Below are 27,752 nucleotides of genomic sequence, written 5' to 3' on the forward strand. Positions count from 1 at the left end.
GGGATCTGGCTGTGCTGCAGGGGCAGGTGGGGGTGTAGCTATGCAAGGTTTCAGCACAGAGCAGGTGTTCATTGCCAGGGTGACCAGGGCAGAGCGCGTGCAGGGAAGAGAGGAGATCCCAGCACGAAGCCCGGGCCGCTCAGCTGCTGGAAGTTGGGGAGGGGGTGGGAAACCAGGAGATGGGCAACCGGACGCCGGGGGAAGGAAGCGTGGAGGGACTGCACTAGGAATTTGCTCACCCCTGGCCTGAGGTGGTGTGACCGGGGCAAAGCCGGTCTGGGTTGTGTGGTGGGGAAACACTGACTGAGGCGGTTTAAGGAGAGTGGAGTGGGAAGTGTCGGTGGCTCTCCTGGGAGTTGCCTGTAAAGGGCAGGGAAACCAGGTGGTAGCCAGAGGATGGAGGGGGCGCCCGGGTCTGAGTGAATCACGCGTGAGCCGATAGCGGAAATCCAGCCGGGAAGGAAAAGCCAAAGAGGCGGACGGAGGGAAGAGAGCTGCAGCGGGGTCCTCGGCTGGGCGGGGGTCGGGAGAGGGGTGCGGCCGGTGCTGTAGACGCCTGCCTCTGGACCCGAACACCTGGGCTGGGCTCCAGGCTCCTGACTGCGGCCTGCAGCTAATGCACGTTCTAGAAGGCAGCAGGTGGGGGCTCAAGGAGTTGGGTTCCCATCACCTGGCCCTGGCTGTTGCCAGCATTATGGGGGAGTTTGGGGAAGATGCTCTCTCCTTCTTCCCTCTCCCCCTCCCTCCCTCCCTCTCCCCTTCCCTCTGTGTGTGTGTGTGTGTGTGTGTGTGTTTGTGTACACGTGTGCCCTAAAGAACAATAACAATAAAGGGACTCTGGGGTCTAGGGCACCGACACCCACCTGCTGGCACAGGAGCACCATGGAGGTTGGATTTCCATTACTGCTTGTGTTCTCAACAAACAGGATCCGCATCCAACAGTCAAAGCAGGGGGAATCCCGGTTTATTCTTTAAAAAAACAAAGTGTAAGGAAAAGCCGAGCTTCTAGAATGAGGAGGCGTGACGCACGTCAGCTAGTGCGTGGGCTTGTTTGGATGCTGAATCACATCAACTTCTGTTAAAAAAACACGTTGATGAGACAATTGAAACCTTAGATCTGGCGTATTTTAAAACGCGAAAAATGATTAATTTTGGAGATACGATGGTATTGCAGTTATGTTTTGTAGAAGGGAAGTTATCTTCTTGGTGTAGATGCTGAACTATCTGTAGATAAAATTAGGCAGTGACAGGGATTTGCTGCGGAAGGATCCAGTGGGAGGGCGGGGAGCAGGGCTGGGGTGCAGGTGATGGGTGCTTGGCCTGGGGTCAGTAGTTGCTGAAGTGGGGGCTGATGTGCGCATGGTCCAGGCCGAAGCCAGGAGCCAGGAGCTCCATCCGGGTACCCTACGTGGGTGGCAGAGACCCAGGTACCTGGGTCATCTTCCACTGCCTTCTCAGGCACTTTATTAGCAAGAAGCTGGATTGGGAAGGGAGCAGCCAGGCTGCGAGCCAGCGTTCCCATGTGGTACCCAGCGTCAGAAGCTTCAGGTTAACCCAGTGCACCACAACGCGGGCCCCCGTTTTGTGAGGCATTTGAGGATCGGGGTTACATCTTTGCTTCGCTGACCTCGGGCTGCTTGGCTGGCTGACTCCCACGACTTCCATGGGCTTTGACCAATTTAATACTCCATCCTCAGTACCTGAAAATGATCGGGTTGCATGAGCAGAGGAAAACAGAGGGAAGCTGGGGAGAAGTGCCCCAGGTGCCTCTCACTCGTCCACCCTGTGCCAAAGCAGGGGAGGTGATGATCTTGTTTTGAGTGTCCTCTGCCTGCTGTGTGTGCGGCTGTGGCAGGTGAGATGGTGACGCCTTTCTGAAACAGAGACTTGGGGCTGGCGCTGTGGCATAGCGGGGGAAGCTGCCACCTGCAGTGTTGGCATCCCATATGGGTGCCAGTTCAAGTCCCGGCTGTTCCACTTCCGATCAAGCTCTCTGCTATGGCCTGGGAAAGTGGTAGAGGATGGCCCAAGTCCTTGGGCCCCTGTACCCACGCAGGAGACCCAAGGAAGCTCCCGGCTCCTGGCTTCGGATCAGCGCAGCCCCGGCCATTGTGGCCAACTGGGGAGTGAACCGGTGGATGGAAGACTGACTCTCTCCCTCCCTCCCTCCCTCCCTCCCTCCCTCTCTCTCTCTCTCCTCCCCCCCCCGTGTGTGTGTTTGTGTGTGTGTGTAACTCTTTCAAATAAATAAATGTTTAAAAAAAAAAAAGCCAGTGACTTACCTTTCAGTGAGAATGCCCGTAATGAAGCCAGGTGTCTCCCACATCCCTACGATGGCCCGGCCCTGGGCACTGTTCCCCTCAGCCCCTCCTGTCCGTCACCTGTGATGGTCCCCAAGACTGCTCGGTCAGAGGGAGGAGCTGTCGCTGGATCCCTTCCCCCCAGGTCCTGTGCACAGGACTGGGGACCCAGCTGCCCTGCAGAGACACGCTACATCAGTCAGAACGTCCGACTGGCTGGTCGTGCCGACCGGTAGTTTGCCCCCGATTCTCAGTCTGCTTCAACACAAGGACGTATTGGATACGTGCAACTAAGAAGAGGCAGTGTGGTGTGCACACCTCTGGTTCCCTTTGAAACAGTAGCAGTTTTCTGGGATAATTGCAAAAGAGATGTTTTACAGACCTCTTGTGTAGGTTGCTGGTCGGTGTGTCTTCCACGGGCCTCTCATAAAGTCCTGGTTGAAATTTTGCTGCGTTATCATCAGCTGAGTTTCAGCATAGGGTAAAATTAGTGTGGGCTTTGGAGACAACAACCTGGGTTTGGTGTGTGTTTTTGTTTTTTTGTTTTGTTTTGTTTTGACAGGCAGAGTGGACAGTGAGAGAGAGAGACAGAGAGAAAGGTCTTCCTTTGCCGTTGGTTCACCCTCCAATGGCCGCCACGGCCAGCGCACTGAGCTGATCTGAAGCCAGGAACCAGGTGCTTCTCCTGGTCTCCCATGCGGGTGCAGGGCCCAAGGACCTGGGCCATCCTCCACTGCACTCCCTGGCCACAGCAGAGAGCTGGCCTGAAAGAGGGGCAACCGGGACAGAATCTGGCGCTCTGACCGGGACTAGAACCCCGTGTGCCGGCGCCGCAGGCAGAGGATTAGCCTAGTGAGCCATGGCGCCGGCCTGTTTTTATTTTTAATTCATTTATTTGAGAGGCAGACAGACCGACCAGGAAACAGAAAGGGAGAGAGTACTCCCATCTGCTGGTTCACCCTCCAAATGCCTGCAACAGCCAGGGCCGGGAGCCAGGAATTCAGTGCAGGCCTCCCTGTGGTTAGCAGGGACCTAACCACCTGAGCTGCCTCCCGGAGTGTGCAGAAGCAAGACGCTGGAATTAATAGCAGAGCTGGGACTTGAACCCCGGGATTCCAGTGTGGAGTGTGGCCATCTTCTTTTTAAAGATTTATTTATTAGAAAAGCAGAGCTACAGAGAGAGGGAGATCTTGCATTCTCTGTTTCCCTCACTCCCCAAATGGCTGCATTGTCCAGGAATGACCTGGGCCGAAGCCGGGAGCCAGGAACTTCTTCTGGGCCTCCCATGTGGGTGCCGGGCCCCAAGCAGTTGGGCCATCCTCAGCTGCTCTCCCAGGCACATCAGCAGGGAGCTGGATCAGAAGTGGAACAGCCAGGACGTGAGCTGGTGCCCATATGGGATGCTGATGCTGCAGGCACAGCCTAACCTGCTGCCTCGCAGCACCTGCCCCAAATGTGGAGTGCGGACATCTTATTTATTTATTTGACAGGTAGAGTTATAGACAGTGAGAGAGACAGAGAGAAAGGTCTCCCTTCCATTGGTTCACTCCCCAAATGGCCGCTACGGCCGGAGCTGCTCCAATCCGAAGCCAGGAGCCAGGTGCTTCTTGGTATCCCACGTGGGTGCAGGGGCCCAAGCACTTGGGCCATCCTCCATTGCTTTCCCAGGCCACAGCAGAGAGCTGGACTGGAAGAGGAGCAGCCGGGACTAGAACCAGCACCCATATGGGATGCTGGCACTGCAGGCAGAGGATTAACCAAGTGAGCCACGGCGCTGGCTCCGAGTGCAGGCATCTTAACACTAGGCCAGTGTCCACCCTGGGTTTGGGTTTTGGCTCTGCCACTGGGCAGATGAGAACCCCTGTTCCTAAGCTTCATGTCTTAACTGTAAAATCAGTTAGACTCTCCCATAGGGCTGTGGTAGGGACTGTTGGTTTATTTGTGAGACAGAGAGAGAGAGAAGGTTCTCATTTGCTGGCTGACTCCCCAAATTCCTGAAATGGCCCGAGGGCAGAGGCTGCAGCCGGGAACTAGAACTCGGTCCAGGTCTCCTGGATTGTGGGCTTCAGGGCCCAACCAGCTGAACCATCACCTGCACATCAGCAGGAGCTGGAATCAGGAGTGGAGCTGGAACTCAAGCTCAGGTACTTGGAGGCAGGCATCCCAACTGGCATCTTTAAAAAAATTATTTGCTTATTTGAAATGCAGAGTTACAGAGAGTTCGTTCTTCCACCTGCTGGTTCACTCTCCCAGTCGCTGCAACAGCTGGAGCTGGGCTGGTCTGAAACCAGAAGCCAGGAGCTTCTTCCCGGTCTTCCGTGCAGGTGCAGGGGCCCAACCACTTGGGCCATCTTCTGCTGCTGTCCCAGGTGCATTAGCAGGGAGCTGGATTGGAAGTGAAGGAGCTGGGTCTTGAACCAGTGCCCATATGGGATGTCGGTGTCACAGGTGGTGGCTTTACTGCTGTGCCACAGCATCGGGCCCCCCCCACTGACATCCTCATCACTAGTTGAAAACTTGCCCCTTACAAGAATATATTTTAAAAAATATTTCCAAGGCTTGGCCGGCGCTGCGGCTCAATAGGCCAATCCTCCGCCTGTGGTGCCGGCACACCGGGTTCTAGTCCCGGTCGGGGCGCCAGATTCTGTCCCAGTTGCCCCTCTTCCAGGCCAGCTCTCTGCTGTGACCCGGGAGTGCAGTGGAGGATGTCCCAAGTGCTTGGGCCCTGCACCCCATAGGAGACCAGGAGAAGCACCTGGCTCCTGGCTTCGGATCAACGTGGTGCACCGGCTGCAGCGCGCTGGCCGCGGCGGCCATTAGAGGGTAAACCAACGGCAAAGGAAGACCTTTCTCTCTGTCTCTCTCTCTCTCACTGTCCACTCTGCCTGTCAAAAAAAAAAAATATATTTCCAGGGCTGGTGTTACGGTGTAGTGGGTATACCGGCATCCCATGCAGGTACTGGGTTGAGTTCCTGATGCTCCACTTCTGATCCAGCTCCCTGCTAATGCTCATGGGAAAGCAGCAGAGGATGGCCCAAGTGCTTGGGCCCCTGCACCCATGTGGGAGACCCCAGTGAGGCTCCTGGCTCCTGGTTTCAGACCAGCCCAGCTCTGGCTGGGCCAAGTTCTGGGGCCCCTGCACCCACACATGAGACCCTGAAGCTCCAGGCTCCTGGCTTTGGCCTGGCACGGCCCCAGCCATTGTGGTCTTTTGGGGAGTGAACCAGTGGATCAAAGATTTCTCTCTGTCCCTGTAACTCTGCCTTTCAAATAAATTTAAAAAATCTTTAAAAAATATTTCCATCCAGCTTTTATTACTTCATGTGGTAGCAGGTTTTTCTAACTTGTTTTTGCATTAACATATTAAACTGATTCTATCAAAAGAACAAATGAAGTATAAAATTGGAAAGGAAGAGGCATTGTCACAAACAGATGATAGGATTATGTACATAGAATACAAAGAGAATGAGCTGAAAATTGTTTATGCAAGTCTTTGAGGCATGCAGTTGTGGCAACGTGAACACTTTGGGTGTACTCTCCCTGAGGTGACACCTGCGAAGGCGTGGTGCCACGTCACGACCAGGTGTCGGCATTGCACTAGCAAGATAGGGAGTCTCGGGGCTGCCGCCTGGCCTGACCGCATCCCACACCAGCACCTGTTAGAGTAGCTGCTGCTCCAGTTCTGGTGCAGCTCCCTGCTAATGCACCTGGGAAGGCAGCAGAAGATGACTCCCCCCATCACCCATATTGGAGGCCCAGATGGAGTTCCAGGCTCCTGCCCTCGGCCTGGCCCAGCCCTGGCTGTTGCGGCTTTTTGGGGAGTGAACCAGTGGATGGGAGGTCCCTCTGCCTGTCATCTGCCTTCCAAATCTTAAAAAAAAAAAAAAAAAAAAAAAAAGTGAAATGTCTCTGTCACCACAAGGATCTCTCTTGTGATTCTGTTACGGCCACGCCCATTTCCTGCCCTCCCTTAGCCCCTGGCACCTGCTAACCTGTTCTGTATTTCCGTAACTGATAGTTTCCAGAAAGTTGCAGAAATGGAGTCGCACAGGGTGCAGCCTCCTGGGGCTGTTTTCACCCATGATTCTCTGGAGGTTGCTCTGCACTGCTGCGGGTCTCAAGTTCACGCTGAGTAGGAAAACGTCCTCACCCCCCACCTCCCTCCCCAGATGCCCACAGTGGGCTTCAGCCCCTGAAGCCAGAAGCCAGGAGCCCAGTCCAGCTCTCCCACGTGGGTGGCAGGGACCCAGTGACTTGAGCCATCAGTGCTGCCTCCCGGAGTGTGCATTTGCAGGAAACTGGAGCCTGGAGCCTGGAGCCAGGGACAAGTGTGGATCCCAAGTATTCCAACACGGAGCGTGTGGGACCTGGGTGTCTTAACCAGCACCTTAGCTGCCTGCCTAAATGCCACCCCATCTAATTTGCATTTTCATGCAAATATGTGGTTTCTCATAGCATTTCCTTGATATCCTTTTGATGTCTGTGGGGTCTGTAGGGACATCCCCTTTTTTGTTCCTACTCTTGGTAACTATGTCGTTATCTTTTTCAGTTTTGTTAGAGGTTGGTTCAGCAAACCAGCTTATTGATTTTTCTCTCTTGTTTCTGTTTTCTGTCTCGTTGACCTGTGCTCCTCATTGTTCCTACCTTCTGCTCGCTTTGGGTGTATTTTGTTCCAGTTTCTTGAGGTGGAAACTTACATTGTTGGTTTGAGACGTCCTGCCGTCTAATGTGTGGATTTAGTGTCTAAATTTCCCCCCTTCAGTGCTTTAGTGTAGCCACAGGTTTTAGTTATGTTGTATTTTCATTTAGTTCAATTTTTTTTTTAATGTATTGGAGAAGCAGGGAGACAGACAGCTCTCACTCACTGGCTCACTCCGCAGCTATCTGCCAGGCCCCGGGGCTGGATGGGGCTGAAGCTGGAGGCACAGTACAGGTTCCCCCAGGGGGCAGAACCCAGCTACTGGAGCCATCACTGTTCCCTCCCATGTGTGTTTGGAGGAAGCTGGAGTCGAGAACCGGAGTCTGGTATTGAACCTGGTACCCTGTCCTACGTGGGATAGCTTAACCCCTAGGCTAAACGCCCATTCCTTAATGTGTTTTGTTATTTCCTTTCCCCTTGAAATTATCTCTTTGAACCATGGCGTATTTAGAACACTAACATTCAATATAGCAGGATTCAAAATTAACATGCAGCCATCATTCTAAGTAACTTAATGGAAGTTCAGAAACATAGTAAGAAACATAAGAAAAATGTTCACTGTACACGAGAAAATGCTGAAATGCAATGGAAAGATTGCAAAGAAATTTTAAACAAATGAAAATGCATAGCGCATCCTTTTTTCCATAACCTCATTGTATATATTTAGGATGTACTATGGGATGTGATGAGATTCATCCGAATATTGAAGTAGTTACAATAGAATCAAATTAAATGTCCATCATTTCACAGAGTTTCTCTTGTTGGCAGGAGAAGCTGCAGTCTGGTTTAGCAGGAGTCCCAGCTATCACAGGATAGCATTCACCGTCGGTCTCCTGCACTAAATCTGCAGGCTGGTTCATCCCACAGGTCTCTTCTTTATGGCCTTTAGCCTGTGTGCCCCATGTATGTCACACCATAGACTTGCAGGTGCTAATTCTAAGTTATCATTTTGATATGATTCCAGTAAGAATACTATCTGATTTTCTTAATCAGAGAGCCTGATCCTGGAGTTCATATGAAAAAAAAAAAAAGAATAAACAGGCAAATGTGTAAAGAGAATAAAACTGATTATAAAATGATCATAATTACATGGTATCTTGCCGTGAAGAATTAGACAGATGAGTGGAAGAGAAAGTCTGGAAATAGAGCCAGACACATAAGGAGACTGAGGCGGCGTCTCACGCGGAGGGTGAGAGGTGACTTCTTCGCTAACGGGCTGGGAAAGCCATCTGATTTGACAGTAAGCCCCTCCCCCACCTGATCGCAAAAACATTCCAGATGGATGAAAGATTAAATGACTTAAAAGTCAAGCCATAAAAATCCTAAAGAAAGCTGGCCTTGAATTAAGGAGTGAGTATGCAGGAAACACAGGAAAGATCACTCAATTAGGAGAAAAGCATTTTTTTGAAATGTCAAAAATACCGTGAATAAAGTAAAGTTACAAATAGTGATGTAGCTCATTTGCAGCTCCTCTTACAGACAGGAGCTTGTTTTCCTGATAAGTAAGTTCTTTCACATCGGTGAGGGAAAACAACCCAGTAGAGAAATGGCCCAATTCACAGAAATGTCCCACCTGACTTATGGGAAGAGGACCACAGCAGAGGCCGTTTTGTGCATCAGATTGTCAGAGATACAAAAAAAAAAAAAAAAAAAAAAGACCAGCGCGTTTGTGTTGGGGAAGGGGCGGGGCCAGGCGCTCTCAGGCGTGGCTGAGGGAGGGCAGGTGGTCAGAGCGGGGCGTGTGCGCGTGCTGGCCGCCTGTTCCCCTCCAGCCGCCTGCTGGTGCATCCTGGGAGGCGGCAGTGCCGGCCAAGTGCTGGGTTCCTGCCGCTTCGGCGGGAGACCCAGAGAGAGAGTTTGGCTGCTGGTTTTGGCATGGCCCAGCCCTGGCTGTTGCCTGTTGTGGATATTTGGGGAGTGACCCAGTAAATCAAAGATCCTCCCTCGCTCTCTCTCTCTCTCTCTCTCTCTATATATATATATATATATCTGTCTCGCTCTCTCTCACACTCTCTCTCTGTTGCCCTCTCTCCTTCTCTTTCTCTCCCTCTTACTGTTACCCTGTCTTTCAAATAACTGAATAAAACCTTTTAAAAAATGTTGTCAAAGTGTTCCTAGAAGACAACATGGTTACATTCTGTTTGACCTACAAATTCTGCGTCTAAGAATTTATTCTAAAAATAGCCTTTCAACTGTAAAAACTGTATTTATTCAGAGATGTACATTGCAGCAGTTTTCCATATCAAATGATTACAAACAACCTAAATGCCCATCAGTGGGAGACAGAATACCATGCAGCTAACCTAGGATGCTGTGAGCCAACCTAGGAAGATATTTGCTAATGGCACAGGCAAAGCAGTGGAAAATACATGTGCATAGCGTGCCAGAGTTTTTAAAAGAATACACACACACACACACACACACACAGGTAGACACTCAAGAAAGTAGCAACAGTGGCTGGCCAGGAACAGGGGAGGGGCCTAGACGGGACTGGGGAGGCTGAAGGGACGGGTTGGCGGGAAGGTTTCTCATAAAGACCCTTCCACCATATACTCTTTGTAGCTTTTAAGTTTCATACCATGTGAAGGGATTGGTATTCAAAAAATAGTAGAAATGTTTTGAATTTAAGACTTTTAGAGAGGCAGAGACAGACTGGCAGCTGTTCCCTGGGCACGGGTGAAATATTTGCAGGGTGGCAGGGAGGCACAGGAGTTGGGAGAATTTTTTATTTTGTTTCTGCAGAAATATGTGCTTATGGAATCCTGGAGTTTCAAGGTGAGGAAGTGTTAAGAGAGCCCCCAGGCCAGCTCCCATCCTGGGCTGGAGGGAGCAGGGCGGAGGGGTGCGGAGGAAGAGAGATTGATTGATTGATTGATTTGGGGGTGGGTAGCAATCCCAGAGAGTCCTTCAGTCACGCTGGGTGCTGGGCTCGCACTGCCCTCACCAGCAGGTGTCTGCTGCCTCGATACTGTGATACCTCGTCATGCGGGGGCAGTGTCCAAGGCGCCCTGCAGTTGGCTACGACTTCTCCTTCCATGACCCAGAGCCGCCACTCTTGAAAGAATTTAGCAATCGTTCAAGAATTTAGCATTCTAGTGATTTCCCACTTCTTGACCTGTTCTGGCATGAATTTTTTTTTTATTTCGAAAACTGATGTGTCCACCATGATCTTCAGTAATGACCAATACAAGGCCAATCTCACACCTCCTAAATCCCAACCCGCACCTCTGCCCATGTCCCTTTTCTTTCTTTCTTTTTTATTTATTATTTGAAAGAATTAGAGACAGAGGGACACACACACACACACACACACACACAGAGAATATGCAAACTTCTCATCCTCTGGTTCACTCCCCAAGTGGCTGCAGCAGCTGGGGCTGGAGCACACCGAAGCTACAAGTGAGGAGCTTCATCTGGGTCTCCACATGTATAGCAGGGGCCCAAATACCTCTGCATCCTTTGCTGCTTTCCCAGGTGCATTAGCAGGGAGCTGGATCGGAAGTGGAGCAGCTGGGACACGAACCAGCAACCATATGTATGCCGGCATCATAGGCAGCGACTTTACCCTCTACACCACAGCGCAGGGCCCTGCTCCCCGTTTCTTAGCTGGTCTTCTGAGTGAGGTATTTCCTTAACATCCTCCGTGAGTGACTAATGTTTTACTTAGGATTGTTGGTAAATACCATGAGGGATTCGTGGGTTTCAGTGTTTGCTGCAGCTGTCACCCTTGCTGATGTCACACTCGCCCTGGGAAACCTCACTTCGGTTGGTGTCAGAGTCCTGGGGCAGGACTTTGTCACACTTGGTTGGCTTTTCTGGGCTGGAGAAACGCCCCCAGCCTGTACGTTTGCTGCCTCATACTTGGAATCAGTAATTTTGCCAAGAAGCCCGGCTTCTTTGGGAGGAGTGGTCTTCCGGGTTCGTGGTCTGATTACTAGGGGTACATGCTCCTACTAGGGCGACTGTTTCTAAACCATCAATGAGCAGAGCTAGCAAACGTGTGCGTGCGTGTGTGCACCTGCATGATTAAGATAAAAGTTGACATGCAAACTGACACTTGCAGTTCACAGCCAGGACCAGGGAGTTTTTCATCTGATCTCATCGATCTTACATTTTATCTCCTTCCAGTCAGAAAATCTCGTTTGTCAGCAGCATCGAGACTTTCACTCAGTTGCTGTATCTCACAGTAGACACCAGAGTAACTAGCACCGCAGTGCCATCAATAACAGTGATGAGAGCGCTTCGGGATTTCTTGCGGGGCGGGAGCAGTTCTGTCTTCCTCTCGGGGTGCGTCTGTCTCGGGTTCCCGGATCAGCCTGTTTCGGTTTCTCCCTGCACTCGGGAGTGGCTTCCAAAACTTTTCATTGTGCTTTACGATTCTGTCAAATACTTTCATATTCTGAAGCCACAAACCAAGGTGTATTCAGAATCTGTCCTCTCTACCTCCTTCTTCCCCCTTTCTCTTTTAAAAAATGTAATGTGACTTTATCCTTTTATTGTTTCAAAAACCGTAAGCAAATACGTATGTGTTTTCCCATCCCTCCACCCTCTCAAGTTGGATGCGTATTAAACACGCGCTCTCCTATTACGCTTCTGTCGCTCAGCAGCTCTGGATGCACTGCTGGGTTAGGTCCCAGAAGGACTGCTCAGTGGAAGAGCGAATGCACGCTTACGTGATACGCACTGCCATGCTCTGTTGAGACAGTGGGTAATGAAATGGGATCAGTAACAGAAGCAGTACCTGATGGCTAAAGGAGTGGGAGCCGAGACTTGGATCCCTGGTGCTAGCTAGGGGCCCAGCGCTCTGACCCGTTCTACCCTCCCTCTCCCCATGTTATAGATGAAGAAACCAAGACACAGTAGGGGAGTGGCCCACCTTCATGACATAAGGAACCACGTCCCCTGACCCTAAAATTAGGTTTTCTCTCAATGTATTATGGGTTTGTTTACAGCGAACTCGGTTTGCTTCTCTGGGGGTTGGCAAGACAAGCATGGTAGTTGTCCTAAGGAAGCTAAAAAAAAAAAATAGATAATTATGCATAAATTGTCCCGCGGGGGTGGGAGAGACGCTGCTACGTGGCCGGGAAAATCACCAAGAAGAGATTTCAAGGCTGAGGGCAGCAGAATCCGCTCCGTTTCGTCCGCTGAGTGCTTTGAACTTCTTTGAACTAAGGTGCTGCTTTGCCACGCGACGCCTTCCTAGTGGAGGTGAACAAAGATGTGCTTTCCCCGGGGAAGGAACAGGCTGCAGACACAAAGCCCCTTTTTTCTCCTTTCCTGGAGTAACCCCGGGGTTGTCTCTGTGCTTGCTTTGAGACAGGTTGATTGACTTATGTGCACTTGGGGACCCTGGAGTCTCCCTTCCCTCCGCAGACCGGGCCAGAGCCTCCGCTGGTGTTGCAAGGAGGGGGCTGAATGAGGCAGAGAAGGTGAGTTGGAGGGGTGCAGTGGGGTGGAGGGATTCTTGCCTCTGGCCTCTTCTCTTTGATGAGAGAATGTGCCTAGTCTGGTTCCAGTGGCTTCTGGGGGAGGGGCATGTGTTGGGGGGTGGGGAGGCGTTGACTCTCCCCAGGGCACCTACAGAGCCTCAGCCCAGGGCCCTCCCCGCACCTGCTCCTTCTGCCCCAGCAGGTGCAGTCAGCCGGCATTAGCTTTGCCATTGTCCCCACTGTCCACCTTAATTGAAAAATCGGGAACCAGCTTTGTCTGTGGCCTGAACCTCCCCCCTTAGTGTGGGCCTTCACAACCTGGGAGTCTTCTAAGTGACAGCCCCGGCATATGGGGGGCAGCCCCAGAAGCCTGCCTCTGGGCGGGCCCTGGCCCTGGCAGATGGACAGCTGTCCAGGGTGCCATCAGCAGCACTGCAGCCTCTCCTGTGTCCAGGGTCTGCATTGTTCCATTCTGGGTTCGAATTGCCTGCTGCTCCCGGGCAGCGAGGCAGGCGAGGAAGTGAGGGCTGTGACTTGAACACGGCGGTAACCGCCACTGTGTCGTAGGCTCGCCTGGAGGCCCCCGGGCTGGGGTCCTCTCTCCTCCCAAAGAGAGACAGGCATGAGGCCCAGAGGAGGCGGGGAGGGGTTGGAAGGTGGAAGCAGAGCGTGCGGAGGACGTGGGATTGGGCTCTGGTTTAACCTGGTAGGAATGTAGCTGCACTTGCACAGTGGGGTTAATGATGAACACCTCATTGTAAAGGTGGAACTGGAGCAGACACACAGGCCCTGCACGGCGTCTGGGGTATAGCAGGTGTGTACTGAATGAGGGCTGTTACTGTTTCTCATGTCAACAGGTAGGTTGGCTGTATCAGAGCCATTTTTGTGTGGCCTCTTTTAGGGTTGTACTTGGCTCAGGTCTGTGTCAGGGTTCAGGGACCCCCTGGGGAATTCACCTGCCACAGGGCTTTGATCCTGTCCTTGCTGCTGGTTATGGAACTTGACCAGACTCACCCACTGAGTCGGGGAGGGGCACCCTTCTTTGGTTTTACTGTATGTGCAGGATGGACTGCAAGAGCGCTGCACTCCTTTCTTGAAATGGGCAGGTGATATCTGTGTCTGGCACTGGGGCAGGTCCCCAGGTGTGTGCAGAATCAGGGAGTTAGGCCAGCTCTGTGTCATCACGGCCCCCTTTTTCATGCACCCTCCCTACCCTGAACCTGGTCCCCCAGCTCTCCCTGGACACATACCCTCTGGGCTGCCCAACCAGATCCCCACCCCAGGAACTCCGGGCCTGCCTTCTCTGGTGACGGCTGCATCCCTGCCCAGGGGCATGTCTGACTGGCAGCCAGGTCATGCCCGGCTCCTTCCTGCCTCCCCGGGGCAGACTTGCGTGAGCCTAAACTTCTGGACGCTTCCGATCTAATCAGCAAACTGGAGATTGGCTCGGAGCTTTATCCATTTGGCGGGGCGTCCGTCTGCGTCGATTGTGTCACTCGACTGACACGTCGACAGTTCTGGGATACCGAGGCTGGTGGCAGCCTTCCCACCAGACTGGTGGATAAACAGACTCCAAGAAGTTATTTTCCCAGATGTCCTTAACACAAACGGGCACGAGAGCGTCGGTGCCCTGAAGCGCAGGCTGCTTGCTTGATCTGACATCACCCTGGCCCCTGTGGGCCGCGGCACCCACACAGCTTAAAGGGAGCACCCACAGAGGAACTTAACGAAGAAGAGAGAGTGCAGAGGATGCGCTGACGTGGGGGCGCCTGGTGATGGCGGTCGTCATGCGGGTCAGTCCCAGCTTCCGCATGCTCCCCGTGCTCCCCGTGCTCCAGGGCCCTTGCAGTCCCCAGGGATCCGTCCTCCCTGCAGCCCAGGACAGAGTTTCCTCTGATGGCAGGGGTGGAGGAGCCTGCCCCAAGCCCAAGGAAGCGCCAGCATCCGGGCTCGAGTCCTGCAGCCCCTCTCTCCCTGGGACCTGTGCACTTGGCCCTTTGGACTTGGGGCCGGTGTGTGCTGGGGGGTGGGGTGGGGGGCTTGTTCCACGTGTCATCCAAGCCCTGCATGGCTGTTCCTGAGCCAGCTCCACGTGTGACTGTGACTTGTCCTCCAGCTCGGGAGCCCCTCAGGAGCGAGCCCTCGGGTCCCTGCCCGCCTTCCCTCCGGCTCTTCTGCCTTTGTTCCCCGGCCACTGCCATCTGGCGCTGCCCCAAGCATCTGCTCCAAGCCTCTCCCTGTGCTTCCTCCCGCAGGAGACACCTCCCTGGCAGGCAGCTTCTCCTCCTACCCGCTGCGCTGCAGCCGGGGTCAGCTCAGGTCACCCGGAGCAGACACCTGCCCTCTGACGCATCCCGGGACTTCCATTTCCCAAATGCTTCCATTTGGTTAATTGCACTCACGCTTCTAAGCCCTTCTGGCTATCAGCAGGAAGCCAGCTCTCCAGAAACAACGCCTCCACCCCCACACTGCGGCTACACACGGCCATGGATGGATGGGGGTGGGTCTAGGGGCTTCATTAGGAACTGTCTTTTTTTGTTCCCCATCCCCTGACCTAAAACCAATTCCAGGCCCCTAAGGCAGCCCCGGCTTCGCCAGCTTTTGCTGTGGGCACTGAGCTGTGCGGGGCTGGGCCTGGGGACATGGGTGGCGACAGAGAGAACCGGTCCCCTTGGTATCTTGTGCCTTCTGCCTCCTCTCTGGCGTACACTCATTTGGAGACCTTTCCTGGCCTTTGCTGCTGCCCCCACACCCACCTTTCTACCAGAGGCTGGGCTGTTAGGTTGTCACCTAGGGAAAGGGATCTGGGGGGTCCAAGACAAGCAGTTCCCTCTCTGCTGCCAGAGGAGCCGGCACCGCCTTGCAAGCCACGAGCCGACTCCCAGACAGACTAAGGCAGGGAGCAGCCCTCCTGTCTGTTGCCTCCCCCGGCGCTCCCCCCACTCTCCTCCTCCCGACCGCCTGTATTTGCACCTCTCCCACAGCCTGTGGAAGCCTACCGGGCTGGCAGTTGGACGCAGACCGATGTCTGTGTTGGATGTAAATGCGGGAGGCAGGGGGGTGGGGGGAGCAGCTGCTGCTCCCTCCTGCTGTCTGTCTCTCCTCCCAGTATCGCAGCAGACGGGGGTTCAACAAATGTAACTGGGAACATGCTACCCTTGGACGGCAGAGTGGAAGCCACTGCAGGAGACCTGACCCTGGCTGACCTCAGCGGGGAGCAGCAGATACCAGAGGTCGTGGGTCACAGGTGGAAGAAGCTGGTGTGACGAGGGGTGTGGAGGGCTGTAGCAGAAGAGACCACGGCAGAGGCGGGAGCGGGGAGCCCCGGGTGTTGTGGCTGGTCTGGGATTTTGCAGGGTTCCCCCTTTCTGTGTTCTCGTTAGCCGACGGTACCCGTGCCTGATCAGCACAGTAAACAACGATGCCTTAGCCACAGAGCCGACATCTGTCACCTGCCCAGGCCTCGTCTGCGCTGTAGACGTACAAAGTCCGTCTGAAAACCGAGCTTATCCAAATCCGCGTGACAAATGGCACACCAGGCAGACACCGGCTCGTTCAGCCCTGTCATTGTCACAGCAGCCTGCAGTGAGGAAGTGTGTGTATCTCAGTCTTTTAAAAAAGGAAAGAAAAAGAAGAAAGAGTTTATCTATTTGGGAGGCCAGGTAACAGGGACCTTCAGCTGCTGATTCACTCTTCAAATGACCTCAACAGCCAGGGCTGGGCCAGGCCAAAGCCAGGAGCCTGGAATTCCATCTGGGTCTCCCGTGTGGGTGCAGGGACTCAAGGACTCGAGTCATCCTCCACTGCCTTCCCAGGCACGTTAGCAGGGAGCTGGATTGGACGTGGAACAGCCAGGACTTGAATTGGCGCCCATCTGGGATCCGGGCATTACAGGCAACAGCTTAAGGCACTGCACCACACAGCCCCCAGAGGGCAAGAAACTGAATGAGAATAAAGAAACCACTGCAGATGCCATAGCAGGTAAATGGCGGAGGTGGGACTGAAACTCTGGTGTGTGTGCGCCAGGTCTGGGCGCTTTCCTGAGCACTGCTTCCTCTCAGAGCTAAATCTCTGAACCCCAGTCAGCGGGCTTCCCTGGTCACGTGGTTTCCTAGCTTGTGCCTCGTCACCACTGGGTATTCCGCTCCGAGATGACATCACCACTGGGTAATCAGCCCAGAGATGACGTCACCACTGGGTATCCAGCTCGGAGATGACATCAACACTACATAGTCAGCTCGGAGATGATGTCAACAGTGTGTAGTCAGCTTGGAGATGACGTCACCACTGGGTATTCTGCTCCAAGATGACGCTCTGTGAAGGAACAGGGAAAAAGCAGAGTGCACTTCCTTTGCCCTTGAGAATTTCATAAGGGGCCGGCGCTGTGGCTCACTTGGTTAATCCTCCACCTGCGGTGCTGGCATCCCATATGGGCACCAGATTCTAGTCCTGGTTGCTCCTCTTCCAGGCCAGCTCTCTGCTGTGGCCCAGGAAGGCAGTGGAGGATGGCCCAAGTGCTTGGGCCCTGCACCCGCATGGGAGACCAGGAGGAAGCACCTGGCTCCTGGCTTCAGATTGGCAAAGCGCACTGGCCGTAGCGGCCATTTCGGGGGTGAACCAACAGAAGGAAGATCTTTGTCTCTGTCTCTCTCTCTCTCACTAACTCTGCCTGTCAAATAAAAATTTAAAAAAAGAGAGAAGCTCATAATCTGGTTTAGGGGCCGGAGGTCATCTGCTCCTCACCCCCCGTTTCTGCTCTGGTCTGGCCCTCCTTTTCTGTTTCAGCTTAGCCTGTGGTTCTTTCTTTCTTTAAGATTTATTTATTTATTTGAAAGCCAGTTACAGAGACAGAGGAGAGAGATTGTCCATCCACTGGTTCGCTTCTCAAATGGCTGCAAAGACCAGGGCTGGGCCAGGCTGAAGCCAGCAGCCAGGAGCCAGGAGCTTCTTCTGGGTCTGCTGTGTGGGTGCAGGAACACAAGGACCTGGGCCCTCTTCTGCTGCTTTCCCAAAGCCTCTGGTTTTCAAATGCCTTTAGAGTCGAGGTCATTGAAAGTAGGCTTAGAATCTGTGGCATAGCAGTTGGTAGGTAGGTGGGTAGAAGGGTGTGTCCACACGGGGCGGTTGGTAGAAGAGGTGTGGCCAGACGGCAGGGCCTCAGGAGCCCCTGGTTTGTATTTCGCAGGGAAACTGCCCAGGGAGCCTGGGAGGCTTCGACAGTGCTTGGGGAGAGGAGGCTGGCCTCTGCAGGGAGGGGACCGGTGGGGCTTGCGGAACTGTTTTCCTGGAGAGGCTGGTCACAGGGAGAAAGTTCTGGATCTTCCGGAGCCCCCTTCCCTTGGGCCAGCATCCTGTAATTTCCCAGGGAGACAGATTGGATGGTTTGTGTCCTGCACACGAGAACTTGGCCCTGGGTCTTTTTCTTAATTCTTATTTTTATTTATTTTTTAAGAACATTTATTTATTTATTTGAAAGGCTTGAAAGGCAAAGTTACAGAGAGGCAGAGAGAAAGACAGAGAGAGGTCTTCCATCTGCTGGTTTACTCCCCAGTTGGCCGCAATGGCCAGAGCTGCACTGATCCAGAGCCAGGAGCCAGGAGCCAGGAGCCAGGAGCTTCTTCTGGGTCTCTGACGTGGGTGCAGGGGCCCAAGGACTTGGGTCATCTCCTGCTGCTTTCCCAGGCCATATCTGAGAGCTGGATTGGAAGTGAAGCAGCTAGGACTTGAACCAGTGCCCACATGGGATGCTGGCACTACAGGTGACGGCTTTGCCTGCTACACCACAGCACCGGCCCCTTGATTTTTATTTTTTAACTAATCAGTATTCAATGTATTAAAATTGTAAATCTCCAAGCCTAATTCTTCTTTTGATTTTTAATTTCAATCAATGCATTATCTGATTCTTTTCATAAATCCCATGTTAGCAAACCCTGTTCAGTCCCATTAAGAAACTAATATAATTCCTTGAAACATTTGAAACTACATTTGTACATTTAATTGTTCGCTTTTCCTTTTAAAGCATCATGATTTTTTTTCATAATCAAGCTTTCCAATTCCTTGTGAAATTCTGTTTTCTGTTAATATTTTTCTATTAGTGTTTTTAATAGCGGCTGTGTTGGGATATAATTTACATATTGTGCAAAGCCTACAACCCCATGGGGGACCTGGTGCCGTGGTTTTTGGGGTGCACTGCGTTTGCACACCTGCAGAGGGGGCAGTTCCCAGTGCAGTGACCTCCAGCACATCACCACCTCCTCTCCCAGCCCCAAGCACCCGCTCCTCTGCTTTCTGCCTCTCAATTTGCCTATCCTTGGTGTCCCATGAAGCCACACAGCACACGCTCTGTCGTGTCTGGCTTCCTTTATGTAGTCAGGTGTTTTCAGGGTTCAGCCCTATTTTAAAGCAAGAGTGTTTCAACAAGTTTGTCGAGATGGAATTATTTTGGTGCAAAGAAATGTTGAAGTCCGGGCCTGGGTTTGTCATTTTTTGTGTTTCCACGACTTTTTGTGAACCCCGGTTATACCAGCGCTTCATTCCTCCCTGGGGCCGACTGACAGTCCGCGGCATGGACAGACCACGGCTTGGTCACCTGTACATCCCACAGAGTGGGCCCTGTGGGAGCCCCACGCAAAACTTCTGAGGAACCTGGGTCTTCTAATGCTGATTCCTGGGCTCCCTTTGGGGCTTTCTGCCTCCAGTCTCCATCTCTCCCGCCTGGTTCCTAAAATCCTGGGAACCAGTCACATAGGACAATCACCAGTTCCGTCCAGCCTTCCTCTGAGCCTCCCCCCTTAAGTGGCAGAGCCCAGGGCAGCAGTGCTGCCCACGCCTGGTGCCCAGAAGCCGGGTGCCTTGGCAGCCCCTCTCGGGGAGGGGGCTGGGGAATCTCCCGCGCCCCTCTTCAGCTGTGAAGGAGACAGATGTGCACCTGCTCGCTGTAAAAACTGCCTCCCCAAGGGCAGTGAGAAGCTGGGCGCGAATTCCGGGGGGGGGGGCTGCGCCTCTCCTTCCTGCTGCCGGTGGCAGACGTGGATCTCCTCCTGGGCCCCCCTCTTCCTGGCCTGAGCCTGCAGCTGGAGGCTAGCGTAGGCCCTGGCACGCTGTGTGAGCTGGTGACCTCCGATGGCTTTGCAGCCCGTCTGACTTGCAGTCTGGGTGGCTGGAGACTGGTCGGAGCTCCGTGACTAGTGGGGCCCCGATGACGGATGTTGAGAAAAGCCAGACTGTGCAGCCCCTCCGTGTCTTCGATCGCCACCTTTGCCAGCCTCATCCGTGCCTTGCACCTTCCTCCGTTTTGCTGCTGTGGGGACGAATGTGTGAGCGGGGATGGGGAGAAAATGCGCAGCCTGCAGGGAACGCCAGAGAGCTGGCCGGGTTGGAGGCTTGGCCATGCCTCTCCCAGGGCTCCTAGTGGCAGCAAGCACCAGGCTGAGGACCAGGGCTGCGTGTACACCAGGGCGTCCATGCAGGCTGGGTACACCAGTTGGCCTTGGATAATTGCACAAAGATGCGCACTGGAGTGTGGTTGTATTAGGGGAGAAATAGAAACACAGCCAGAGGTCCACAGCCAGCGCGTGGTGACAGTGTTGGTGGCTGACCTGCACTGAGTCATAATGACAAAGAACTGGGAAGCCTCTGTGTCCTGGCTATGAGACACGGGCACCTCCCACCAGAGAAGCAGCCACACTTTGTGGGTGATGTGACCTCCTTCTGGGGCCCTGGGCCTGGGGGGCTTGTGTGTGACACTTTTCGCCAGGGAGAACCTGGTGTGACCACTGAGGGCAAAGGTCCCCACCCTCCCCCCACCCTAATAAATAGCCAAGGGGTTCAGGTTTCAATGTGTAGATTAGTTCTGGGTGCTGAGCAGGAAGCAGCTGCTTTTCAGCCAGATCCCTAATCCAAACCCCAGGTGTTGCCCCTCCCAGCCTCCCCAGAAGGGCGTCTGGACCACCTGACCCTGCCTCCCCATCCCCATGAGTGAGGCAGGGAGGGAGGGGCCTGGCTGCTGAGAGCTGTCAATAGTTAAACACACAGCCCCCGCCCCCTCCCCACTCCCCTGACGATGAGGGGGAGCCAGGCGTGAAACCCAGCCATGGAGCAGATGGAGACACCCCCCCTCCCCTGGCAAGGGGACATCAGTCCCACTGAGGAGGTTTCCTTGGCAGGTGGAGCCCACGCAGGCAAAGACGCTGTCGCTCCAGGAGCAGGCTGGTGAGTGGGGTGTGGTCGCTGCCCTACAGAAAGGGGACTGGGACACACGGTCACCTTGGTCATGTTGGTCATCTTGTGTGGGGCCAAGAGGGAGAGAAGGGTAAGACTTGTGGCTCTGCAGCAGGAAGCTGGGAGCTGCTCCCCCCACCCCTGCATCCCCTTCTGATGCTGGTGTGCTGCCTTCTGGGGACAGGCTGGTGGCCGTCAATAGGTGGCGTTTGGAGTTTCCTAGGAAACCCATGGCCCCGGCCTTCAGATGCCTGTGAGCTGGAGGGCGTGGAGCCACTCTGGCAGCCATCTGTTGCCTCCTTCCTGCCCTGGAGTAAGAGGTGGAAGGGGAGTGGCAGTGGGGTCAGAGGGCAGGAGGGGGATGGGGCTCTTGATGGTGCCCAGGTCGGTCCGTCCGCTGAGGGTGCCTTTCAGAACCCCTGCAGCCAAGCCCGAGCCTCCAGCCGAGGCTTGGGGCCGGCAACAGGGGCGGGCCAGTTTGGCAACAGGTGCTCAGAGCATCGCAGTCCTGGATTCTGAGCCTTTGAACGTGGGACAGGGAGAGCAGCGTGGCACCGAGCGTGGCGTCGAGGTCAGGTGCTCCTGGGGGGAGGTGAGTTGTACGATGTGTGTGTGTGCTGGTGGGTGTAGCCCCTTCCCCAGAGGGTGCTGAAGCAATGCTGCCCTGACTTTCATTACTCAGGCTCATCTTGTAACGGCGGGTCTGTTATGTGTTGCGTCAACCAAGGATTTAGTGCACTAAATTTGCTGCTGGGTTCCTTAGCTCCCAGTAGCAGGCAGTGTCTGATAAGACGGCTGTCACTCACCCCAGGGGCGTCTCTTGGACTATCTCACTGCAGAGACCAGACACTGGCCCTAACTCAAGCAGTTTGGAGTCTCGGTGGCTGTTTGGCCCAGTGGTTAGGACGCCCACATCTCCGAGTGCCTTGGCTTGAGTCCCGGCTCTGTGTCCGATTGTAGCTTCCTGCTAATGTGCAGCCTGGGAGGCAGCAGGTGGTGAGTCCCTGCCACCCACGTGGGAGACCAGGATGGAGTGCTGGGCTCCTGGCTTCAGCCTGGCCCGGCCCTTGCTATTGCAGGCACTGGGGAGTGAACCAGTGGATTGGGGACCTGGCTCCGTCTATGCCTGTTGCTCTCTGCCTTCCAAATAAGTATTAAAAAAAAAAGTTCAGAGACTGGTGCAGGAGATGGACGTGGGAAAACAGCCCACAGGGTAGGAGGCAGTGAGCACCGGGACTGGGGAGCCAGGGGCTGGCCGCCTGCTCTCAACAGGGATGTGGGGGCAGAGTTGTGGAGGAGTGGCCGCTGGGGGCCTTGGAGAGGGAGTTCGCATGGTGGGGAAGGAGGGCCTGGCATTTCCAGCACACCAGCGGTGCAGGGTGAACCTGTGGGGGAGGGCGGGGGCCTGGCCGTGGGGGACGGGGCTGAGCTGGGAGTGTGGGTTTTCCCGCGGAGGCTCCTCGGGTGCTGTTCCTGTCACAGCCACGGCTCGCTCGCTCCTCTCCAAGGGAAAAGCAAGCAGCCGTGGGTGTGGATGGGGGTCGTGGTGACAGCCTGAGCCACTCTGACTCCTGTGTGTGTGTAAACCACTGTGAACGTTGCTTGTTTGTATGAGGACCTGATGACTCGGCCAACACCTTCCCTCTGCGTCCTCAGCTCCCACCTAAGAGGCCTGCCTGCCCGTCACCCTCATGGACCCCCTGGCCCTGCTGGGGAGAACCGTGAGCTCTTTCTGGCTCCCTGGGGAGCACCTGTGTGCCCACTCCTTACCTGTGTACCCCTGTTTCCTCCTGTTCTACCTCCCCTGCTTGCAGGTAGCACAGTCATAGCCCTGCTGCATTTTTTAACCTGATTCAGGATGGTTGAATTCTGCAGTAGGTCCCCTGGGCTCCTATTGTCTGTTCAGCCGTGGTTTCCCGGGAAAGGGATGTGTGAAGTGTTCCTTTGCTGGCATTTGATTGGTTGATTCCGGGAGCTAATTGCTGGCATGTGGCCTGGGCGGCTCTCAGCTGTTGGTGGTCACTCAGCACCTCAGTCCCCAAGTCCCTGCAGGCCCTAGGGGTGTCGATGCGATCATAGTCCCACTTCCAAGCTTTCGACTGCCCTGCGCTATGGGGACTGCCAGGCAACTCCCCCGGGCTGCATTTTTCTTGTTATTATTTGAGAGGCAGAGAGACAGAGAGAGCTCCCATCCCATTCCCTGGTCCGTTCCCAGATGCTCCCAGTGGCCAGGGCTGGGTCAAGCCAAAGCTGACAGCCAGGAACCCCATCGAGGTCTCCCATGAGTGTGGCAGGGACCCAAGTGCTTGAGCCATCACTGCTGCCTCCCGGGGGCCGCACCAGCAGGAGGCTGGAGTCAGGGACTGAACCCAGGTTCTCTGAAGAGGGACGTGAGCATCTTAACTGCTAGGCCAGGTGCCCCCCACTTCTGTGTTCTTGATACCCGCTATCGGCGCCATCGCGGTCCCGTGTCCCACCTCGAAACCTCCCTCTCACACCACTCAGTCATCAGATCCCGCCGATTCCCACCCAGTCCCGGGGGCCTTGGGGACCTCTGAGCCGTCTCCCTCCCTCTCTGCCTCCCCCTCCCCCTGCCCAGGGCACCTCCAGGTCTAGGAGCTGGGGAAAGGCGAGTGGAGGAGGGAAGGGGAGATGCGGTCTGAGCAGCTTCCCCCGGGGCTTGGCTCCCAGAACAGGGGCGCACTGCGGGCCAGAGAGTGACCTGGGCTTCCTTGAGCCCTTCTTGAGCCTCCCCACTGCGTGTGCAGAGAAAACACAAAGTCCTCGCCCGTGGCGCCACTGCAGCACGTCAGGAGGAGCCCCATGGCCCGGCCCGTGTTGTGCTGCTTATCCCTGGGCCGGGTCATTGGTCAGTTCTCGCCACAACGCAGGAGCTGGCAAGACAGGAATCTCTATTCCCAGCTTCAGGTTGACAAAAGACTTATGAGAGATAGAAGTGGCAGACGTGGGACTTGCCTTAGATCTTCTATTCGGCCAACATTCCCTGCCGGGCGCTGGGGGCACAGCGTGAACAAGGCAGGGTCTGAGCCCAAGGACTTTCCAGGAGGGGAGAGGGTTGGGCCAGGAGGCAGCCAACCGCAGCCCCAGGGCCAGTTCTGCTCACTGCCTGTGTTTATGAGTAAAGTTTTATTGGAACACATGTGTGCCACACACTCACCTTCTGCCTGTGCGGTTCAGAGCCTGGACGGCTCAGGGAGCCTGGGCCTCTGACTTTCCCGCCCTCCTCTGGAAGTTTCCCACCCTTACCTATACAAGCAGTGTTCCCAGGGTTCGTGGAAAATGCACATTATGTTAAAAAAATGCATACATGAATGTCTGCATTTTGCACCAAAATGACCTTTTCATTGTGCTGTCCATGATGCTTGCTTAGTGTCCCCGCAGTGCGCTGAGAGCCCAGGGAGGCAGGTTTTGGGAGAGTGGAAGTGGCGCTCTGCCCTGTGAGGGACAAGGCACACAGAGCACAGCGGGCATCCGAGCGGGGTCTCCAGGCTGGCAGGACCTGGCCGCGGGACGGGGAGGGAGGCCCTCCTGCACGGAGGTTGGCGGGGTGCAGCGTGGGGCAGGTGCACAGTGTGGTGTGTCGGTCAGCCGGGGTGTGGGTGGGCGAGGCCTCCGGGAGCCTCACACGCCAGCGTGCCTGGCAGTTGGCTTGGATCTTACCAGTTGCTGGGGTGATTTGGAAGGGTCTCCAGCAGGGCCCCGACCTGGTCAGGGGATAGAAACGTCACTGCAGTAGCAACCTGGAGGAGGGGCTGATGGGCCGAGGAGACCTGCTCTGTTACTACAGCAGTTGGACGTATGGGAAGGTAATACGGGCGGGAGCAGGCAGGCCAAGGACCTTGCACCTGCTAAGAGCAGTGGAGAGGGTGGGGTCTGGGCAGTGCCTGCATCTGGCTTGGGTGACCTGACTGGGTCCTGCCAACAAGGTGGCCACAGAGAGGAGGTTCCAGGAGCAGCAGGTGGAGGGTGAGAGTCCAGAGGCACGAGCAGGGCTGCCACAGAGTTCAGCAGGGCCAGAGCCGGGGCTGTGTTGGGGCCATCAGGGTGGACGGAGCGGTTAGCCACGTTCAGTGCCCCCAGAGCACAGGATCTGACGTGGAGGGGCAGCGGGAAGTCGGGAGGGGCGCGTGCAGAGCGTGGCTGGGGCAGGAGTGAGCGAGATCCGAGCACAGCAGAGGCCGTGGACCGTGAATGAAAGCCTCGTCCATGAGACCAGCAAGCCACTGCGCCGTGCGTGGGGAGGCCGCGGGCTCCTGCCTGACCAGACTCGCAGCTGCGTCTTCGGTGGAGGGCGGGGCCCGGCCAGGCGGGGCGGGGAGGGGGGACGCCCTTCTGTGCTGAAGTGGGGGCCACGAAGGCTCCGGCACTCAGCCGGCGTTCTGAGCTCTCATTCTGACAGCACCATCAGCCTGAGTGATGACAAATTCAGCTCCAGCTGGCTTAAAAATTTAAGGGAACGTTTAATGTGCGCACACGTGTGTGATTTAAAAACCCGCACTCGAGCTGGCTTCGGGAAGTGCTCAATCAGTCTAACTCAAACCCCGGCACAAAGGAGCCGTCTTCTCTGCCTCTGGCCGTGCTGGGTCATCTTCACGTTCCGCGGGGGACCCCCATCCCACCCCTTGCAGCTCCCGCCTCCCCCTCTATGGGTGCTCCCCGCAGGGCCTCTCTCCCAAGAGAGGAGACACTTGTCTTTCCCGGAGGGCTCAGTAAAGTCTGTGAGCCAAGTGCCCCCTGCTGTGCCCGTTCCTAAGCGGGTCGGGTGGTAAGAGGGTGGGGACGATGACGGTAGCGGTGTTCCACCCAACTAGGCCCAGCCCTGGAACTGGGGTGGAATCACTCTGAGACGGGGGCAGAGAGGTGTTCTCCAGGGAAGAATATGGGCGCCCTGGCTGGGAGGAGGATGGCGTGGGTGCTGGCTAAGCCTCCCGCAGATGTGTGTATGTTGTCTGTGTACTTGACCTTGTGCAGGCACAACAGTTCCCTGTCTGTGGCCTCAGGGGCCTCCTGGGGTAGATGGGGAAACAGACCCAGCTATGGTGGATGCGTCCCAGCATGCAGAGGGTGAGGACCTCAACCGGCCTGGGTGAGAATGGGCAATGCAGGGAAACCCGGGGAGGCTTCCCAGAGGAGGTGTCACCACAAGGACCCCAATCTGGGAGATGGCAAAGAATTAGGGGAGAGGAGGTTAGCAGTAAAGGCAGGGGTGATGGAAGTCAAAGCCGCATGGAAGGGAACAAAGGCCACCCCGGTGAGGCCGGAAGAAGCAGTTTACTCAGGGCTGCTGGCACCAGGGAGTCAGCCGGTGCCACGTGAATCTGGCAGGGCCCCAAAGGCAGGCGGGGTAGGGGGGAGAACTCAGAGGCCGTGGGTGCGCTCAGGCTGCTGTGGGAAGCCGGAGGCAGGCTCCTTGGACGCTCGGCATCTTGTGTGGTCACTTTGGGAGCATACTGCAGAATCCTGTCTCAGGTGGAGGCTTCCGTAAGACTGTGCTGAGAAGCTGCTCCAGCCAGCGTGGAGGAAGGTCCTGCGCCCCGCGGCCCCTTCCTCCCCAAGCCCCGGTGGAGACGGCCCCTGAGACGCTCCCGGAGAAGCCGCCATTCCCTGGACCCCGCGTGAAGCCAGCGCTGAGGTTCCTGAGAAGTCTCGCGCTCAGCCCTCGGCACCCTGACTACTTTGTGTTAGCCCCCGCGGGGCCACGAGGCGGCTGCACCGGGTGAGACGGTGCCGGGACACCTGCGTGTGGGAGTGAAGGGCCGGCCTCGCCCGCAGCCTGCAGGGCCCCGCACCGGCCCTGGCCCCTGCTTCCACTCCTGCCCTGTGCGTTCTGCCCTCCACACAGTAGCCAGACCTCATCCTGTTAGGCGGGGGCTTGAAACCCTGCCATAGCTTCCCGCATGCTTTGAGTGCAGTTTTTAAAAAATCCATTCGTTCGTTCATTCGAAAGGCAGGGAGAGACAGATAGCTCTCGCATCCGCTGGTCCAGTCCCCAAAGGCTGCAGCAGCCAAGGCTGGGCCAGGAACTCCATCAGGCGTCCCGTGGGGGTGGCTGGGCCCAAAGCACTTGCGCCATATTCCGCTGCCTTCCCCAGCGCGTCAGCAGGGCAGCCAGGACTTGAATGGGCACTTGGACGTGGGTTACCAGTGACCCACCGCGCCGCACCGCCAGCCCCTGAATGCAGTACACGCTCAGAGCTCTGTCTCAGTACCTCGTCTCCCCTCCATCTCGGGCTCGTCCCTTCTTCTCCCGGCATCCTCCGCGCTCCAGACACACGGGCTTCTGCCGGTGCCTCCCGTCTGCCAATCACAGTCCTACCTCAGGGCCTTTGCTTCAGCAGTTCTGCCTACCTGGGATGCTTTTCTTTTCTGAACCATCTGTGCAAAAGTGGCTTCTTCTCGTCACTCGGCTCCGAGTCAGATGTCGCCTTTTCTCTGAGGTGGTCCCTGACCGCTCATGCCCGTTACCACGGCATCCTGTTGTCTGCCCTCCTCCCTCCCTCCCTCCTGACTTGATTCCCTAGAGCAGCCCCAGGTTCACAGCAAAGCTGAGCAGAAGATGGAGAGTTCCGTGGATGCTGTCCCCACCCCCAGCTCCCCCACGGTCCGCACCCACCGGCACAGTGGTGCATTTGTGGCCACTGATTGACACGTCATTGTCACTCAGAGTCCTGCTGCACGTCGCGCTCCCTGTGGTCTTGCATGGTTCTGGCAAATGTGCGATGCCGGGTCCCCACCCCCACGGCACTGCGCTGGGCGGTGTCGCTGCCCTGAGACTCCCCTGTACCCGTCTGCCCGTCCCTCCCCTCGCTCCCTGGCGACACGGATCATTTCGCTGTCTCCAGTTTTGCCGTTTCCAGAATGGCAGATGGCTGGACTCAGAGTAGGTAGCCTTTTCTCATTGGTTTCTCTCACGTAAGTTTCCTCTGTGTCTCGTCATGGTTTTTTTTTTTTGTTTTTTTTTTTTTTTTTAAGAATTTATTAGGGGCCGGTGCCGTGGCTCAATAGGCTAATCCTCCGCCTTGTGGCGCCGGCACACCGGGTTCTAGTCCCGGTCGGGGCACCGGATTCTGTCCCGGTTGCCCC

The 27,752-nt window shown here is 55.5% G+C and overlaps 1 protein-coding gene across 20 annotated transcripts in view; it reads left to right on the forward strand.

Annotated features, from left to right (window-relative positions):
• Positions 1-27,752, forward strand: part of NFASC (neurofascin) — a 176,032-nt gene that overhangs the window by 66,485 nt on the left and 81,795 nt on the right. For 18 of the 20 annotated variants that reach the window (XM_070055159.1, XM_070055160.1, XM_070055154.1 and 15 more), the window contains exon 2: positions 12,320-12,428. The exons of the other annotated variants lie outside the window; for them this stretch is intronic. In XM_070055159.1, the coding sequence (XP_069911260.1) occupies positions 12,320-12,428 (109 nt within the window). The remainder of the gene's footprint in view (positions 1-12,319; positions 12,429-27,752) is intronic. 20 annotated transcript variants of the gene reach the window in all.

The sequence above is a fragment of the Oryctolagus cuniculus genome, chromosome 13 (genome assembly GCF_964237555.1).
Source record: "Oryctolagus cuniculus chromosome 13, mOryCun1.1, whole genome shotgun sequence".
Taxonomy (NCBI): Eukaryota; Metazoa; Chordata; class Mammalia; order Lagomorpha; family Leporidae; genus Oryctolagus; species Oryctolagus cuniculus.